The sequence below is a fragment of the Carassius gibelio genome, chromosome B20, assembly GCF_023724105.1.
Source record: "Carassius gibelio isolate Cgi1373 ecotype wild population from Czech Republic chromosome B20, carGib1.2-hapl.c, whole genome shotgun sequence".
NCBI lineage: Eukaryota > Metazoa > Chordata > Actinopteri > Cypriniformes > Cyprinidae > Carassius > Carassius gibelio.
In genome coordinates this window covers 2,917,889-2,938,349 of record NC_068415.1, presented here as the reverse complement: position 1 = coordinate 2,938,349, position 20,461 = coordinate 2,917,889, and the positions used below count along the sequence as shown (strand labels likewise).

General features: G+C 38.2%; 1 protein-coding gene across 6 annotated transcripts in view; it reads left to right on the top strand.

Annotated features, from left to right (window-relative positions):
- The window catches only part of LOC127983960 (filamin-A-interacting protein 1-like), a 29,649-nt gene that overhangs the window by 2,868 nt on the left and 6,320 nt on the right, over positions 1-20,461 (top strand). For 2 of the 6 annotated variants that reach the window (XM_052586402.1, XM_052586403.1), the window contains exons 2-6: positions 11,521-11,790; positions 13,131-13,304; positions 13,405-13,583; positions 17,373-20,148; positions 20,332-20,396. In XM_052586402.1, the coding sequence (XP_052442362.1) occupies positions 11,527-11,790; positions 13,131-13,304; positions 13,405-13,583; positions 17,373-20,148; positions 20,332-20,396 (3,458 nt within the window). In that variant the 5' untranslated portion in view covers positions 11,521-11,526. Of the gene's footprint in view, positions 1-11,019; positions 11,123-11,520; positions 11,791-13,130; positions 13,305-13,404; positions 13,584-14,939; positions 16,681-17,372; positions 20,149-20,331; positions 20,397-20,461 lie in introns of those variants that run through there. The other 4 variants (XM_052586404.1, XM_052586400.1, XM_052586401.1 and 1 more) reach the window with 3 other exon arrangements.

The following is a 20,461-nucleotide window of genomic DNA, read 5'->3' as shown; positions in this document are numbered from 1 at the left end:
ATGAGCTGTGATACTGGGCATGTATAAAATGTTAAACTCTTCACCTGTTAGTACTCAAGGCTGTATAGTGTCAGTCTTCACTCCTTCAGGAAGAGGGTGTGTGTCTCTAAAAATGACACAGTCGTGGGACGCAGAATTAACATTATATCATTACAGCCAAAGCAGGCCCTGTGGTGAGATCATCTCTCTGCTGCAGCCCACACCTATTGTCAGAAAAAAATGTGGTGGTGAGCCAAAAGCATTACTGCAGACGCTGAGAGATCCGGGGTCACTCGTGGCTTTGTGCTTTTTTTTTTTTTTTTGCAAAACTCTTCCAAAGCAGAAATCATGGATATCTTCTTTTTTTTCTGATGGATTTGTTGTGACATAGTACTAATTACTAATTTGATGTTTAGTTTCTTCTTTAATCCAAAGTGATTTGAGTACATTCAAAGGAACAGTTCCCCCGAAAAATGAAAATTAGCTGAAAATGTACTCTCCCTCAGGCCATGCAAGATGTAGTGGAGTTTGTTTCTTCATCAGATTTGAAGAAATGTAGCATTACATCACTTGCTCGCCAATGGATGCTCTGCAGTGAATGGGTGCCGTCAGAATGAGAGTCCAAACAGCTGATAAAAACATCACAATAATCCACATCGCTCCAGTCCATCAATTCTTGAGAAGAGAAATTCTGCATGTTTGGAAGAAGCAAATCCATCATTAAGATGTTTCTAAATTCAAAGGAAAGGATTATGGATCGGCATTTCAGCCAGAAGTTTGTGATGTTTCTATCAGCTGTTTGGACTCTCATTCTGACGGCACCCATTCACTGCAGAGCATCCAATGATGAACAAGTGATGGAAAGTTGAATTTCTCCTAAACTTTTTCAGTCTTGCTCGGCCTGAGGGTGAATAAAGTATCATTATATATATTATTAGTCTGATAGGAGAGTTTCATCACTTTATCTTATTTCCTCCGTCCTCAGTTTTACTGTACGAGGGAAATGGTCTGGTCTTTTTGTCCTCTGTGACCGGCGATCAGAGCAGATCCATACGCCATATGAAAACATGCTTATCAGTAAGGTTTGCTCATCAATCACAGCCGTGCAAGACAATGGAGATCGCTGTGATATAAACGACTCCCAAAGCGTGTATGAAGCTAACACTGAAGTCATTACACGTCGAGTGTTTCTCATTCTGGGTCAGCAGATGTCTTTCTGAAGGAGGTGATTTTGAAGGAGCCGTTTGTGCAACGGAAAGAATGTTCCAGATAGCAGAGCTATTCCTGAGAAAAGGCACATCATATTGCATCACTGCCGCAGTCTTTGCTGACCGTGGGTCATTCTCAGTGCTGTCTGATTTTTAGTTTTTATTATTATGATGTTTACTTGACTCGTGCTATTGCACAAATTTGGATTAGTGTTTATTTCCAAATCCCTATCCTGAGACCTACATTTCTAACTCTAGACCCCTTGTGTAGAGTTCAAGATATTTTCACTAAACTCAGCACTGTTTGCTAACCGTCTAAACTCTTTTTCTTTTCTTTTTATTTTTTTAAGTGTACTGCGAAATATACAAAGAATTCAATTTTTCAAAGTTCATGATTCCATCTACCTGTTCTGTTGTTTCATCCATCCATCCACCAATCCATTGTTTAATGTTCCTTCTATCTGTCCATCCGTCCATCATATCTGTTGTTCTATCTATCATTCTATCATTACATCTACATTCATCAACTATCTATTCACCCATTAATCATTCTCATTTTATCCATTTATCCTTCTATCCATCCGTCCCTCCATCTGTTGTTCTTTCCTTCTATCAATCAGTCCATCCATCCATCTGTTGTTTTTCCCTCTATTCATAAGTCCATCCATCCTTCCATTTACCCGTCCATCCGTCTGTTGTCTGTCCTTCTATCTATCCATCCTTTCATCCTTCCATCTGTTTTTCTTTCCTTTTATCCATCAGTCCATCCATCCATCCATCCGTCCTTCCTTCCTTCCATCCATCTATCTGTTGTCTTTCCTTCTATCCATCAGTCCACCCACCCTTACTTCCATCCTTCCATCCATCCATCTGTTGTTCTTTCCTTCTATCCATCAGTCCACCCATTCTTCCATTTACCAGTCCACCCGTTGTTTCTGCACCTGCACTTTGTTGCAATCATAATTGTCTCTGAGGAACTACACTGTTTGGCAGGAGAATGTTTTTATTAATATAATTACATTTTATTTGCTTTGTTTTATTTTGTGAAACCTTGCAACATAATTGGAATAAGTCCATGTCCTGTGTAACAAGTGAAGTGACATTCAGCCAGGTATGGTGACCCATACTCAGAATTCATGCTCTGCATTTAACTCATCCGAAGTGTACACAGACAGCAGTGTACACAGACAGTTGGCAGCCATTCATGCTGCGGCGCCCAGGGAGCAGTTTGGGGTTCGGTGCCTTGCACAAGGGCACCCAAGTCATGGTATTGCCAACCCGAGACTCAAACCCACAACCCTAGGGTTAGGAGTCAAACTCTCTAACCACTAGGCCACGACTTCCCCTAACAATGACCCTTTGCTGTTATACATTCACTGTAAACCATGGCTTTTTGGGGCTTATTGCCTTTATTACAGCCTGCGACTTCCACAGAAGCTGCTACATTGTGTTACATTTATACCTCTTGAACTCTCACCTAAAACGCAACTCCACGTTTTCATCATGTGCCATTTTAACCTAGGCAGTAGTTTATGATTCCTATTTTTGTATGCACTCTTCAACCTCTCTCTCTCACTCTTTCTATCTCTTGCACGCTCTCTCCTGCTCATGTAGGGTGACATCAGGTCACATTTATTAGATTAAGGCTGTGCTCCTCATCATGACATTACCCACATGCGCTCTGAGTGAACAATCAGTCAGAATTTTTTTTTCCCCATATCAAATGACCACATAAACACAGCAAATGCATTTATGAATTTGTCAGATGCTTTATCTCCAACTTTCATTGCATCCAAGGGGCACATTTACATATTTATCAGATTCAATATCCATTTGAACAACTTGAATTGATGGATTTTTCAATCAGATCAGGAATGTTTGTTAAGATAGTGAGTATAGTTCATTTGTATGTGATGTTGACTTTGACTTTAAGTGCATTCAGGCACAAATAGCTGGTGTGCACTTGTAATATGGGTATATTTTTAGCGGCTCACACTACAGGAAGGTACAGGGGGAAAATGCCAGGTGGTCAGAGCTTGTGCCATCACAGGAAATGTTGTTGTAGGTATTGTACTTCTGATGAGAACATGACTGGTGTTGTATAGGGAGAATTACACGGTAAACATGTTAGAGAGGAGAATACTTTGATGTTGCCAAAATAGAAATCTGTTACGCTCATTTTAGCATCAACTTTGCCTCGGATGTTTGTCCTAAGAGCAATAAAAATGGACAGAAATGTAAACAATCTTACTTAGAATTCCGGTCTAATTTTTCAATATCCAAAAATATTGAATATAATTACATTGCATTAGTATCAGAGCTGTTTTCAGTATTTTGTCTTACTGCACTTGCTTTAAGTGTAAAAACAAAATTGGCATATTTAAGATGCATTCCTTAAAATATTTAGACATTTTGAGTGGAAAACTACTCAAGACAATTCATTCAAATTAATGTACAAGTGTAGAGCTATAAAATGAATGCCTTGGGAGCAATAAAAATACAGAAATTTGACAAATGGAATACAGCAAGTATAAATCCTACTTTAAACAAGCATTTTAAGTAAAAAAAAAATCAAAAACTCCACAAAATGTAAGTGCATTGTGCAATATTAAGACTTCAGAGAGTGTATTTTGTCTTACTGCAGTTGGCAGATTTTTCCACTTGTTTATCTGCCATATTTAAGATGCATTATTTGTATCTTGTTTTAAGGATTTGTAGACATTTCAACTGCAAAACATGTCCAAACAACTCATTTTCTGAAAATAAATCAAGGTAAATCCTAAGAATGACCTATTTCTTTCAGTACAGTTAGTTGTGTTTGTCTGATGTGTTAAAATAATGACCATATGATGAGCTTAGTTTTGGCAATCACACGTTCACCACAAACGCAGCATGTCAGTTTGTGCCAGACGAAGCGTCAGTGTGAGAGTTTCTTTGCCCTTATTTAGTCTCAGTGCTCAGGCCTTCACACAGCTGACACAAACGCTGATGAACTGGAGATGTCTGTGTGGGTTCAGGACTGTGTCTCTGTGTGGTGGAGGATGGGAGAGGAAATATTTACACAACTGTTAGCACCTGCCATTATATCGTTTAATTCTGGTTATCAGGTTGTGGTTGATGGTAGTAGTGGGTTGAAAACAAGGAGGTCTGTAATACCTTGAGAAAGTATGTTTGTATTTCTGATTATTAAAGTGTTACATCGTTTTACTAGAGCATGCCAGGGTTGTTATGGTTAAAAAAATAAAATAATAATAATAATAATGCAGTATATATAATTATAATATATATATATATATATATATATATATATATATATATATATATATATATATATATATATATATATATATATATATATATATATATACATACACAAACATTACTGACTGAAATGAAACTAAAACTGAAATAAAAAATAAATGCAATTTATAAGTAAAAAAAAAGATAAAAAATTACAAAAGTTTATATAGAATTTATAAATATTTTAAATATTTAAAATTTTAAATATATTAGTGAGAGTTCCACTAGTGCATGTCAGTGTTAAATTATTTTTGTTTATTGTAATAAAGCTGAAATAAAATGAAAATAAAATAAAAATAGAGAATTAAAAGAAAAAGAAAAGATATATAATTTTTGCCTTGGCTTCTTACAGAAATAAGTGTAAGTTATAAAGTTAAAAAAACTTTTTTTATTAATATTGAATAAATAAAAAAAATATTTAATTAGCTTGAAATAAATTAAATCTAAATATTAACTGAAAAGCATAAACTACACAAAAATGCATGTAACTGAAATAAGTTTAAATTAAAATATTAAAATTACTAACTGAAATGAAAACTATTTATAAATAATGAAAAATCCTATAATTAAAAATTAAACCAAAATAAAAAAGATTAAGGAAATAAAAAGGTTATTCAAAATATTTATAATTATAAGTATATAAATAATAATAAATTATTTTTGTAAGAGATGATTTATTAAACATAAATAGTATTTTTAACATTTAATTTTTTAAAATATGCAGCACCCTTTAATATGCATGGTTGGTATGAGCCAGTATTTGTGATCCCAGATTAGCCGTACTGTTATGCCAACAAAGAATGTGCCGGTATTTGAGTGTGTATCATGTGCATCCAGCTCCAGCAGTATCCATTACTAAATATAAACGAGGTGCCACTGATGCTTGCCCACCTCAGCTGAAAATACCCTGAGAATCTGAGGAATTAATTATCACGGGAGCTGTATGTAACTAGGGTTCATTCACAACATCCAGCCGTTTAAATTTCCCAGTAGACGTGTGTAACAAAACCAATAGCTGTGAGGTTAAACATCCTCGATCGGATTGGTAGATGAAGTGTGAGTGTTTCTGGTGTCTCCTGTGCACAAGTGTGTCTCCTGCTATAAATACTGCACAATCTCAGCAAGGAGCAGCTGCGTGAAGCACCCAGGGAGCTCTTCAGGAGCGAGGAGCATATTCTCAGTGTAAATATAAGACAAACTCTCATGTATATATCTCCCAGCTGCCTCCGTCTCCAATAATAACAGAGCTTAAGGTCACCCCGAATCTCTCGGGCATAATCAAAGTTAAAAATACACACGTCTCGAGTTAGAGAATTGAGGTTTGTGAAAAACTCCAATAGATCAAACTCTCGTCTAAATTACTGTTTGGGATGGCATCAGTCTGTCAACAGCTTCTGCATATTTTTGGATTTCATCATAGAGGACATAATGAACATTTATGTGTGTACAAGTTTTGTCATGGCTATTTTGGACAGCGATTGAATCTTATAACTGAAGCACAACAAATCAAAGTCACCATCAAAATGAAAACACTCCCATGGCCACAACTGCGCAACACGCTTCTATTAATAACACATACTTTCTGCAACAATTCATCTGCCAATGTTTTAGCCAGGGTCTGTCTGTCTGTCTGTCTGTCTGTCTCTATATATCTGTCTGTCTCTATCTATCTGTCTCTGTCTGTCCGTCCGTCTCTATCTATCTATCTGTCTGTCTGTCTGTCTCTATGTATCTGTCGGTCTCTATCTATCTGTCTGTCTCTGTCTGTCAGTCTGTCTGTCTGTCTGTCTGTCTGTCTGTCCGTCTCTATTTATCTGTCTGTCTGTCTATCTGTCTATCTGTCTATCTATCTAGTCTGTCTGTCTGTCCGTCCGTCCGTCCGTCTGTCTGTCTGTCTGTCTATCTGTCTATCTGTCTGTCCGTCTCTATTTATCTGTCTGTCTGTCTATCTGTCTGTCTGTCTGTCTGTCTGTCTGTCTGTCTGTCTGTCTGTCTGTCTATCTGTCTATCTGTCTATCTATCTAGTCTGTCTGTCTGTCCGTCCGTCCGTCCGTCTGTCTGTCTGTCCGTCTGTCTCTATCTGTCTGTCTGTCCGTCTGTCTGTCTGTCTGTCTGTCTGTCTGTATCTATCTGTCTATCTGTCTATCTATCTATCTATCTATCTATTCTGTCTGTCTGTCCGTCCGTCTGTCAGTCCGTCTGTCTGTCCGTCTGTCCGTCTGTCAGTCCGTCTATCTGTCTGTCTGTCTCTTTCTGTCTCTCTGTCTGTCTCTGTCTGTCTGTCTGTCCGTCTTTCTCTATCTATCTATCTATCTATCTATCTATCTATCTATCTATCTATCTATCTATCTATCTATCTGTCTCTCTGTCTGTCTGTCTGTCTGTCTGTCGGTCGGTCGGTCGGTCGGTCGGTCGGTCGGTCGGTCTGTCTGTCTGTCTGTCTGTCTGTCTGTCTGTCTGTCTGTCTGTCTGTCTGTCTGTCTGTCTGTCTGTCTGTCTGTCTGTCTATCTATCTATCTATCTATCTATCTATCTATCTATCTATCTATCTATCTATCTATCTATCTATCTATCTATCTATCTATCTATCTATCTATCTATCTATCTGTCTGTCTGTCTGTCTGTCTCTTATTCCACCCCTTATTTTACTGGTGATAAATGAGATGACTACCAATTTTAATAAAAAAAGTGTTAGTGATCAGCCAGATAACATACAAAATATTAGTTCATAAATATGTATACAAAATGTTATATATGTATTTTTTATACATTATATATATATATGTGTGTGTGTGTGTGTGTGTGTGTGTATAAATTAATAAATACATACATACATGTGTATAAATTAATAAATACTAAAAAATGCTTATAATATATTAATATTTCAAAAAGTGTTATGTAGCACCAGAATCATAAGTTCGAATAAGTATCTTTGGATAAAAAGAGCTGCAAGAATTAATGTAGTTTGAAAAAGCCTCGTTCTGATTAGACTAGTTCTTATACTGTTGTTCAAATGTGGGGCCTTTATGATCTAACTGAACATCTTGTTTTAATAATAAGTTTCATTAAGCGCTCTGATATTCTGCAGTTTGATGGTGAGCGATGTGTGGGATTGGAGCAGAGATTTCTCTGAGATACTCTGAGGGCAGTGCTGGATCAGGCCAGATAGGCTGGGTGTGAGATCATACGGGAGGCAGCGCGTACGCACTTTATCAAAAATCCTGATGTCATCGCTGAGCTCAGCGCTCATTACACCCCCCCCCCCCCTCTCTCTCTCTCTCTCTCTCACTCTCAGGGAAATCCCCCTCGTAAATCTGCACATGGGAACATGAGAAATGAGGTTGTTGCAGATTAGCTACAAGGGCAAACTACATATTAAAATATCAAGAGTTGGCTCAGAGCTTAAGACTGCAGACATTTGATATGAGAGTCTTGTGAAAAGGCTCCACTAGTGGTTGATTTATACTTCACGTGAAACACACACTGTAAAAAAGGCGTTAAATTACTATAAAACCTGGCAGTTGTATGATTTTTTTGGACATGTATCATTGCAAGTACCTTGACAAATCCATTATGTATTGTACAGTTGCAAATAAGTGAAGAATCAATTTATTTTATCCAGTAAAAATATCTATAAATTCTTAAATCAAGATACATTACGTTGAGATGCAAAATGACTTAAATGACTAGTTCACCCCAAAATAAACATTTGCTGAACATTTACTCATCCTCAGTCCATTTTAGAAGAATTTGTTTCTTCATCTGAACAGATTTGGAGAAATGTAGCATTGCATCACTTGCTCAGCAATGAAGCCTCTGCAGTGAATGGGTGCCGTCAGAATGAGAGTCCAAACAGCTGATAGAAACAACTCAATAATCCAAAAGTAATCCACCGCACTCCAGTCCATCAGTTAACATCTGGAGAAACCAAAAGCTGTGTGTTTGAGAAGAAGAAACAAATCCATCATTGAAACATTTTTAAACCATTGATTCCAGCTAAAATATAGTCCATAATAAGTTAAATCCAGTGAAAAAGTTGCCAGGAGAAGAAAACGGATCAAGCACTGTTTTCATGCGAAAACAATTCTAGACACACATGTGGGTGGATTTTGATGTGAGAGAGAACAGGAGATGGACTTTGGACTTTTCCATAAGCAATGGTTTAAAGTTCAAATGTCTTAATAATGGATTTGTTTCTTACAAACATGCAGCTTTTCATTCTACAAGATGTTAACTGATGGACTGGAGTGGTGTGGATTATTGTGATGTATTTATCAGCTGTTTGGACTCTCATTCTGACGGCACCCATTCACTGCAGAGCATCCATTTCTCCAACTATGTTCTGATGAAGTAACAAACACATCTTTATCTTAAATGTGTCAATGGGTTCTTAAATTTACCATATGGTGCATTGTACGTTACTTTTTTAAAACTTAATTAATTTTGACTGAAGTGCGTTAACCTGTAACCTGTAAACATGAAGACGCACTGTGGGCGTGTGTCCGTTTATTCAAGTATGTGCGGCAGTCATTACGAGTCAAGGCGAGTGAATATTATTATGTAGAATGGGTCTACAGCAAAGTGTCTTAAGTGATTATCTGTATGTTTTTCTCATACAGGTGAAACATTGTTGAAAACATGCAGCCTGTCTCTACTGTGGAGTCGTCGGCTTTCAGTTAGCTCCTTAGCATGATAACATAGATTTCATTTTTAAACTGCATTTATCTATATATATATATATATATATATATATATATATATGTATGTATGTATGTATGTATGTATGTATGTATGTATGTATGCATGTATGCATGTATGTATGTATGTATGTTTCTCGAAATTTATTCTGAATAATTCAGATTGCTTTCATTTATTTATTTCAAAATGTTTTGTGTTATGTTGCCCATTGTTGATAGTTTTCATACTTAAGCTGTGAAGGGAACATTTTTAAGGTCTCAACACAACAGCTTTTATTATGCAGAAGCCACTTTAGTTTTTGATTCTGAATATATTATTCAGGTGTTTTGGTATTTATAGTTAGTTCCGAGCGGTTTCGCGAATCATTTGAGTCAGTTCGGGGATCGCGAATCATTTGAGTAAGTTCGGGAGTTCGGAGCGGGATCACGAATCATTTGAATCCGTTTGTAGCGGGTTCGCGAATCATTTGAGTCAGTTCGGGGATCGCGAATCATTTGAGTCAGTATGGGAGTTCGGAACGGGATCGCAAATCATTTGAATCCGTTCGAGAGTTCGTAGCGGGATCGCGAATCATTTGAGTCAGTTCGGGGATCGCGAATCATTTGAGTCAGTTTGGGAGTTCGGAGCGGGATCGCGAATTATTTGAATCCGTTCGAGAATTCGGGTCCGCGTATCATTTGAGTCAGTTCGGGTGTTCGTAGCGGATTCACGAATCATTTGAGTCAGTTTGGGAGTTCGGAGTGGAATCGCGAATCATTTGAGTCAGTTTGGGAGTTCGGAGCGGGATCGCGAATCATTTGAATCCGTTCGAGAGTTTGTAGCGGGATCGCGAATCACTTGAGTCAGTTTGGGGATCGCGAATCATTTGAGTTAGTTTGGGAGTTCGGAGCGGAATCGCGAATTATTTGAATCCGTTCGAGAGTTCGGAGCGGGTCCGCGGATCATTTGAGTCAGTTTGGGAGTTCGGAGCGGGATCGCGAATCATTTGAGTCAGTCCGGAGTTCGGAGCGGGATCGCGAATCATTTGAATCAGTTTGGGGTTCACGAATCATAGCTGTATATGGATAGGCATTTTTAACTAATTAGCTAGTTCTAATTACGTTTTCCAGGCATGTTTAGGTGTGATATGTGAACTTGTATTTTTTGTTTTAATGATGTGCCTTTTAACAGTATCAAGTATATTCAAAAACTAAACAAATCGTGCCTAAAAAGTGCAGGCATCTAGGCTAATGTAAAGTAACCTGATGAAGTCATACTAGTGTGTGTGGCACGTGTGCATTTTGAGTGCGTTCTTTCACTGCATTATTCCGTGTATTTAAATGCATTTATGAATGCATGTGAATGATCACAAAATTCAAGATATGGGGGTTAGAAAATGTATATATTTATATAATTTTATGTAGTTAATCAATATTACGCAAAGAGTGCCATTTCAGTTTTTCTCCAAAAATCAGCCTGATTAAAATGTGATATTAAGCTAGGCAAGGCATGTAATATATGGATGAATAATAGCCTAAAGAACATTTGTGCCAAAAGGGTTCTTTCTTGTCATTATAGAACCTTTTTACCATAAAAGGTTCTTTGGTGTTGAGTAAAGAACCCTATTAGTAACGCGATTACCTTTGACAGTAACTAATATTGTAACGCATTTCTTTTTAAATAAATGAACTCTGTTACCATTACCATATGGTGTCCGTTACTTTTTTTTTAATTAATTAATTTTGACTGAAATGCAGCCTAACCTGTTTGCTTCAGCAATGCATTGTAGGATTGGTGGATGCCAACCACTGTAAACACGAAGACGCACTGTGGGTGTGTTTCTGTTTATTCAAGTTTGTGCGGCAGTCAAGGCGAGAGCAACACGAGTTTCTCAAAGTGGAAATATGCTCATTATTTCACTTTAGTTGAGCATAAAGACAAAAACCTTTTAGTCAAATGTAAGCTGTGTCTTTCTGGTTCGAATGTCCTATCCTAGCCCAAGAATTTCCAATCTGTGCGCTCAGATTTTGTAAACAGTACCCTCGGTTTTTGAATCTATACCCACGAATTCATAATCTGTTCGCACATGGATTTGTAAACTGTAGCCTATTCACGGATTCATGCAGCAAGCTCCTACGTGTTAACATACAGTTTTAATGAATATTATTATGAGTGGCACCCATTCACTGCAGAGCATCCATTTCTCCAACTATGTTCTGATGAAGTAACAAACACATCTTTATCTTAAATGTGTCAATGGGTTCTTAAAAAATTTCTTTGTACTTGAAAGTAAGACGGGAACACTTTGCAGTGTGCTGAATCTGTGGATGATGCTAATCTTTGTTTGCACTTGCAGGTGAAGATGAGGTCCAGGAGCAGCGATACGGAGGGGCCAGAGGACAGACCACTGAAGCCGCTCGTGAAAATCCACAGCACTGAGAAAGAGAGAAGCAAACAAGAGCTGATGAAGGAGAAAAGCAAAGCTCGGGAGGAAAATGACAGCAGTGAGGAGAAGGCTGTTTCTGGGATGCAAAAGCCACGTGAAATGCAGAGGAGAGCCGCACTGATGGACCTCTCCAAAGAAGATCTCATCCATCTGCTGGGAGTCATGGAGGGAGAAGTCCAGGTGAGGTTTCACCGCACGCTTACAAGAAATATTTGATGTAGGACTTTCTTTAAAACAGTATTCTCTCTGAAATTGCTAGTAAATATCACAAATAATTACATAGAAATGGCAAGTAGTACATTGAATTAAATTAAATTAAATTTTGAAAAAGAAAGAAATTCTAATAATCTTTGAAAAGCTTCACTGTCATTTAAAAATGAGTTAAATAAGAGGACAGAAGGATTATGATGCTTTATACAACTATGCTGATTTCATAATAGTGAATTAGGATTTGCAAAGGAGTTGTATACTGTATTGTATTGAGTGTCATGGTTTTGTTAGGGCACTTGGACAAATACAATCCGATCTGATTAGGTACTGGACATATTTTAGCTCTACCATTCATAAGTTTGGGGTCATTTTTATTTTTTTATATAAACTTCCATTCAGCAGGGATGCATTAGACTGTTCAAACATGACTGGAATAATGTCACAAAAAAAGTTATTCTTGTGAATTTTATCAAAAAAATTAAAAATAAAAATATGTTAACACATGTAGCAGCACAATTTTTTTTCAACAGTGATGATACATTATGAATATATTGATGACATTTTTCTTTTGAGCAGCAAATCAGTATATTAAAATTATTTCTGAAGGATCATGTGACAGTTATATATATTATTAAAAAATTGTCGACTAGGTGACCAAAAGAGACTTAACAAAAATGAATAAAATTAATTCATTTCACCAAGCCCCAATATTAGAACAGTAGTGTAGGTGATTTGGAAATTCTGTGCATACAGAAATGTACACATTATACATATGATATAGTGAGAAAAGAAGTATGGTGGTCTTTACACAGCCAGTGTCATACGGTTGTTAATTTTTAGGTTTTATGGAAGCATCCAGCTCCCCCTGCTGGTGCTCAATACAAAGCCCTGAAAAAAATCCTCAAGGTTTTTTTTTTTTTATGTTTTTAAACAGATTCTTTCAGCAAACAACAAATGCTGAGTGACGTTTGTAAAAAGTAGTAAAAATGTTTTTATGTTGTCATTAAAAGTCACCTTTATTTATTTATATACTGCTTTTAACAATACAGATTGTAACAAAGCAACTGAACAGCATTCAATTGGAACATAGTGTGTCAATAATGCAATTATTCATCATCCAGCTCATTATTACTGATTGAGAATTATTGATTGACAAGATTGTTGGTGAATGTTTTACAAGAAAACATTTAGAATTTAATTTAATTCAATGTGTTACAGTGTTCTTTTTTAGAAAACTTTCAACATCAAAAATGTCTCATTGTAGTATATATTCATGTATCATCGAATGTGATTAACACCATATGCTTTAGGCCCGTGAAGACATTATCCACATGCTGCAGTCTGGGAGAACACGACCTGAAGTTCTGGAGGCTCATTACGGATCTGCGCTTCCAGTCAAACCTCTTCAAGCTCTGCAGAGAGACAGTCTGATGACCAGCGGAGACTTGATCAGAGACGACGTCTATGAGATCCCGATGATAGAGGTGAGAGGAGCACTGCCTTATTCATCTCCAAATCTGAATTTACACACTGTTGTGCCAGTGCAAGCAGTTTACGATGGCCATACTCATTCTGTCACTGCAGCTGGACCGTTTGGAGGAGAAGCAGCGTGAGACGTACAGACGGATGTTAGAGCAGCTGCTCTTAGCTGAGAAATGCCACCGACGCACCGTCACCGAACTGGACAGCGAAAAGCGCAAACACGTCGACTTCATGAACAAAAGCGATGATTTCACCAACCTGCTGGAGCAGGAGAGAGAGAGGTGAGGAGACGAGATGAGCTTTACACAACATCCCACAGGAATAAATCCAAACATGATGAGGAAAGGGATAAGGGATTACAGGGATATAATGAAGCATGACATTACAAAGTTTGAAACATTGAGATACTTTTGTAGTTTTTATTAGTATTTTGAGTTTTTTATTTATTATTACTATTATTTTGTATAATTTTGATTATTTTTTTTAAAGCTTTATGTTGTGTTTATTTCAGTTTAATGCATCCTTGCTGAATAAAAGTATTTATTTAAAAAGAAAAAATATTAAATCAACTGACCCTAAGCTTTTGAACGGTGTGTATGCTTTTCTGATTTAATATTAAGCTCTCATGTGCTGCTTTCAAATTATTTATTAAACAATATATTTATCTTTGGAAAATCAGGTGACTCATAACTGCAAAATGTAAACAATCCCTGACCGACAATGAGATCATTGATATTCTGATAAGACCCCTATAGTGGTCCACCACAGTCACGGGCCCCTGACTTCCCATTGAACACCCTCAACTTGTCTTTTTAGTTCTAAACTTCTTAATAAAAAATGTTTTGAATTGAATTAACCTGAAATATGCTCTGTTGTCTCGTCTCCAAATTAAAATGTGCACAGGACTCTATGGTTCTCTACACATGCATTTTGAAAGACTGTTAATACAGTTTAATATAGATTGAATGTTTTTATTTTAATTTTTTCTTGTACTGCACTTTTAAAATGGAGCTCATTTGTCCAAAAAAAAAAAAAAGTGATGGCAAATCTATAAAAACACTGTGTGGTTTGTTGCAGTGGCACCATTCAGTCGCACTCCTTCCTTCTTCCACTTATCACGCTCATCTCCAGCTTGTGTGTGTTTGCATATTCCTCCATAATTCTCTCATTTCAGAGATTCATAGCAGGTGAGATCATGCCAGCGCCGCGCCACCTGGGACCGAGCGCCGGGCGATGACGGGGAATCCCGCCAGGAATATAAAACTGCTGTGTGTTGAGCTTCTGGAAGCATCCGCAATGCCATTCCTCCTCAAATTACCCCTCTCTCTTTCACATGATATTCACACTTGCCATTTTTCCTCTTGAAGTCCCACATTCAAGAAAGACTGTAATCTGATGAGGACCACTAGTTTTGTTCTTTGATTGACACATAGGTCAGTGAAAGACAGAAGCTAATGATTTTACTATCAACAAGTGTGTTGAAGTCAACGTGGAATCAAAAATATATAGAAATATTCCTTTGTTGTAAATCGAATGATTTTTTGGAACCTGTGAAATTGTATTCTTCAATGAATTAAAAATTAGAAAGAACTGGAATATATTTTTTTCTTTAAACATAAGTCTTTGTATTATTACTTTTTATCAGTTTAACACATTCCTAATTAATAAAAGTAAAAAACAATGCACTGAGGACAAACCTTTGAACGGTAGTGTATATTGTTTTTAAAAATTATATTTTGAATAAATGTTATTCATTTGTTAACTTTTTACTCATCAAAGAATCCTGAAACAAAGATAACCGATTCCAAAAAAATAAATAAAGCATTTCTAACATTGATAATAAATCAGCATATTAGAATGATTTCTGAAGGATCATGTGACAATGAAGACTGAAGAGTAATGATGCTGGAAATTTTGCTTTACGTCACAAAAATCTATTATATGGTATATTAAAATAAGTATATTCAAATAGAAAAACTTTATTTTAAATTGCAATAATATTTCAAAATATTACAGTTTTTTAGTTTTTGATTGAATAAATGCAGCCTTGATGAGCATAAGAGACTTGTTTCAAAAACATTTCAGATCTTACTGATCCTAAACTTTTGAATGACTGTGTGTGTGTGTGTGTGTGTGTGTGTGTGTATATTAGGAGTTGATTCCTGATGGTTACAATCAAGTGCCTACTGTAAATTTTTTCCTTTACATTCGGAAATGTCACATTAGAAGTAAAATGCATTGCAAATGCTGCTTCATGTTTACAGCAATATAAAAATCCAGCATTTAACTTTTTTTTTTTTTTACAAAAAGGACAGAAAAAAGGGCGTGTTTTGTGTTTGCTATGGTTCTCTAGATTGTTGCTAGGTGGTTGCTAAGGTGTTGGGATCCAATTTACACATTTAGGGGATTTTTCTCACCCGTTTTATGGTCCTCCAGGAAACTAAATGTCTGATTGCTCGAAGCAATAGCACATTATTTGTGTCTGGAGTTGCACATCAAAGTTTCGTTCTCACTGTAGGTATGTTGGTAACCATCACCAATTAAAACTACATCTGGAAGTTTCATGTGCTCTTGATATTCAGGCTGTAATTTAAATCACAAGCACATTTATACTAGACACCAAAAAATGATGTCATTCTATCACCATTCGCATGATTTATGATTTATAAGTCTCTCTGTGCACATGTCACAGTAGATCTGATGATTTCAGTAGATTTTCCCAGCTGTTGTCTTAAACCTTTGCCAGTATGAGCAAGTTATGGGCAATAATGAAATTATTATTATTTGCTGAGTAATAAAAAAAAAATTCCCCTTTTTATTTATTCATTTACTGTCTCATATTTGCATTCTTGTTGCATTTCGGAGTGACAGGGCTTCATCTGACCCAAAAGTGCGACATTGTTCTCTTGCAAAACAAAACTTTTCCCTTGCATTGTTGTCTGTTCCCATGGGAACTTTGGTTGCATGTGTGAAAGGAAGTAATTGGGTCATTTTATAGTTTATATGAAATGGAAATGGACCTCTTGAAATGATACAGAGGTTTTAGTGCATTGACTACGGCTCTAATTGACTGTTTCCTAAAACAATATCCCGACTTCCATCTCAGGGAAGAGAATAAGAGAGGAAACCTGAGAAAAGAGTGTGTGAAAAGCTCTCTGATGGCTCCGCCTCCTTTGCCCAAACAAGGGCAGGACAGTTCCTATGATATCACCAGCAAGTGGGGCAATGCTGTTTCACAAAACATTCACCTTTCACTGCGCTCATGACAAGGTTGGAATGTAATTGTTAATGCAGGTAACCGTTCATTGATGCTTTGAGCAGAGTAACTTCAAAAACATGTTAGGCATGGACCTACCTGGACTCCTTCCCAGCTAGATGGTGAGTTTGAAAAGAGTTGGAAATGAATGCAAATAGGCTGACAGAATTCATTCATGGATCTCTTTGGATATATTATAGTGTCTAACTGCTGTTAAAGTGCATGGTGAGGAAATTAGATTATGAAATAATGAAGGAAATATGCTGCAAACTCAGTGTCTGGCACTTGTTTCGCAAAGTACATGGTTCTTTCGACAGAGACTCCCGCAGAGCTAGATTAGTGTAAACATTCACCAGCATCATAGAGTTTTCTTCAAGAGCACTTGTTGGCACAGATTCATCTGTTTTGATGTGCTTGTAGACTTTTTGCCAGGTGGGAACTTATTACTGTTGACGTGCCAAGCTGCCCGTGAGCTGTTTCCATTCTGTGATCATGCAAGCATGAAATGTTCAGTAACAACTGTGAGAGAAAATCACTAAAGCATTCAGACACTGTTCCTTTTCTCATAATGGTCATGCTTGCTCCTGTTCTCTTCACAATTGTAGAGCAGAGTTTTTCATTCACTTTCAAGAAGGCGATATGATGGGTGTGTGTATATATCACACACACATAAGAAAATACCCCATGGTTGACACTATCTTTCCTCTCTCTTTTTTAGTTTCATATTAACTTTAATGAAAGGGACTTTACAATTTGACCTTTATTTTTTATATGAATCAGTCCATTTTAAGCTCTTTCTCTTTGATTTCACCAGACTCAAGAGACTGTTGGAGCAAGAGAAGGCATATCAGGCTCGCAAGGACAAGGATCACAGCAAACGTCTTGAGAAAGTTCGGGAGGAGCTGGTAAAGTTGAAATCATTTGCCCTGATGCTGGTGGATGAAAGGCAGCTTCACATTGAACAGATTGACCAGGAAAGACAGAAGGTCCTGGATCTCAGTAAGAAGCTACACGAACGAGAGCAGCAGTTGGAGCTCATCAACAGCAAAGCTAAAGAAGACAGTCAGAGGATCCAAAGGCTGGAGCTCGACCTAGAACAAAAGACCTCCAAATCTTCACAGGAACATGAGGAGATGACCGCCAACCTGGCCAAGCAGGAGTCTGAAAGTCGACAGCTGCGTCTGAAGCTGGCCAGCATGTCACGCAGGATTGAGGAGCTGGAGGAGGCCAATCGTACGCTGCAGAAGTCTGAAGAGGTCCTTCAGGATCTGCGGGACAAAATAAGCAGAGGGGAGTGCGGGAACTCGAGCCTCATGGCTGAGCTGGAGAACCTTCGGAAGAGAGTTCTAGAAATGGAGGGCAAGGATGAGGAAATCACGAAAACAGAAGCGCAGTGCAAGGAGCTAAAGAGGAGGCTCCAAGATGAGGAGAATCACAGCCGTGAGCTGAAACTAGAGGTTGAAAAACTGCAAAAGAGGATGGTGGACCTGGAGAAACTGGAGGGAGCTTTCAATGTGAGCAAATCTGAATGTGCCCAGCTTCACAACAATCTGGAGAAAGAAAGAACCTTGACAAAGAGCTTGATATGTGAGCTGGAAACAGTTAAAAACCATATCAAAGAACTTGAGTGCTCAGAATCAAGGCTGGAAAAGGCTGAGATGGGTTTAAAGGATGACTTGACCAAACTAAAGTCATTCACGGTGATCCTAATGGACGAGAGGAAGAACATGGCAGAACGAATCAAACAGGAAGAGCAGAAAAGCGAGGAGACTAACGAACTGTTTAAAGCTGAGCAATGCAAAGTCATGGAGGTCACAGAAAAGCTGATTGAGGAAAGTAAGAAGCTTCTTAAACTGAAGTCCGAAATGGAGATGAAAGTGTCTGGTCTTACCAAGGAGAAAGATGACCTGAAATCTAAACTTGCAAGTGAAGAAGAGAAAATAAAGGATTACAGTATAAAGTTATGCCAGATGCAAACTAAATTGGACAAGCAAGAGGAAGCTAAGTGGGAATCTCCAAGAAACAGAGATAATGTAGAAGTTGGGTATCCCAATGAGGACAACAAGGTTAAAGAGCTCACAATGGAAATTGAGAGACTCAGGAACCGACTTAAACAGCTTGAGGTTGTGGAGGGTGATTTGTTGAAGACAGAGGATGAGTATGACATGCTTGAGAAGAAGTTCAGAACCGAGCAAGACAAAGCCAATGCCCTTTCCCAGCTCCTGGAGGAAATGAAGACACAGATCACCAAGAACAAAGCCATAGAAAAAGGAGAGTTGGTAAGCCAAGAAGCTGAGCTGAGACTACGCTGCAAGATGGAGGAGTCCAAAACCAGAAATCTCCAGGCTGATGTCCAAGCTCTAAAGGAGAAGATTCATGAGCTCATGAACAAGGAGGATCAACTATCTCAGCTTCAGGTGGACTACACGGTTCTCCAGCAGCGGTTCATCGAAGAGGAGGATAAAAAGAAAAACATGAGTCAAGAAGTTATCAAACTAACCAAAGAGTTAGAAGCTACGAAGCGTTACAGCCGTGCACTTAGACCCAGCATGAATGGAAGGAGGATTGTGGACGTTCCTCTCACTTCCACTGCAGTACAGACCGAGGCAGACATGAACGAACACATCGAAGACGAGACTGCGGCTGTGTTCATCCAGAAGTCTGTTCTAGAGGAAAATCAGGTCATGAGTAAACTGAGGCAGAAAGGTCTCAAGAAGCCGACCGTGTTGGACCGTTACCCGCCGGCGGCTGCAGAGTTGGGGACGAGGAAGTCTTGGAACCCTTGGATGAAGAAGAAAGAAGCGGTTACTATCTCTCAGGGAGTTCCATCAACCAAGGAGGTCAATGGAACAACATCACGGACATCACCAGAACTAACCATGTCTCAGAAACCCGGTCAGCCCCTTCATATTAAAGTGACTCCAGACCATCAGAGCAGCACTGCCAAGTTGGAGATCACCGGTCCATGTGCTGACGACTTCTTCTCCAGTACCACCATCATCCCAACTCTTGGCCTTCAGAAACCACGCATCACAATTGTTCCTACTTCTATGCTGCCAAAGTCAAAAACCAATGAAGGGCCAGCTGAACGGACAAAGTCTCCAGTCACTATAACAGCCATCTCCAGAGCTAAATCTCCAGAGAAGGGTAAGGGCTCTTACTCGGAGCATCCTGCTTCTCCTCTGTCCATCATAACCATTAGCGCAACTCCAGTCTCCCAGACATCCATCTCCCCAGAACCCCATGAGATGACCATGGGCAGGGCCGTGTTCAAGTTGACCCCTGAAAAGCAGACCGTCCCAACGCCCATCCGGAAATACAACTCCAATATTATAACCACAGAGGACAACAAGATCCACATCCACCTGGGGTCACCAGGGTTCAAGAAACCTCAGGATGACAGAAGTGGCTTGGTTACAGTTTGGCCTAATGGAGTAAGTTCAGACAGCAGAGAGATGCCAACGGGGACAGTTCTGCGCTCTCCCAGACAGACTTCAGCTAATGTCGGAAACATGATCCAAGGCAAGATGACCAGCAGCATCACAATAACTCCCATCACCTCGGCCCCATCCAGGTCTACTCAATCTGTGGTGAGTACCAGATTCATTACGTTATCCCACTGTTTGGATTTTAGATGATGCGAAAGGTTGGGATAGAAAAGTGAATGTGCATATTTGCCATCAAATGACAACAAAGAATAGTCATTTAACAATTAATACTTTGTGATTTTCTCCCTAAAACAAAATGATCATATTCAATCTTTTATATTTCAGTTGCTTCTGAAATGTTTCAAAATGATATCAGGGGGTGTCTGCTCCCTTGATAGCTCTCTTTCAAGGTATCGATCAAATCAGATTCGATCTCCCTATCCATTATTGCTAACTAACACTGGAATGTACTGAT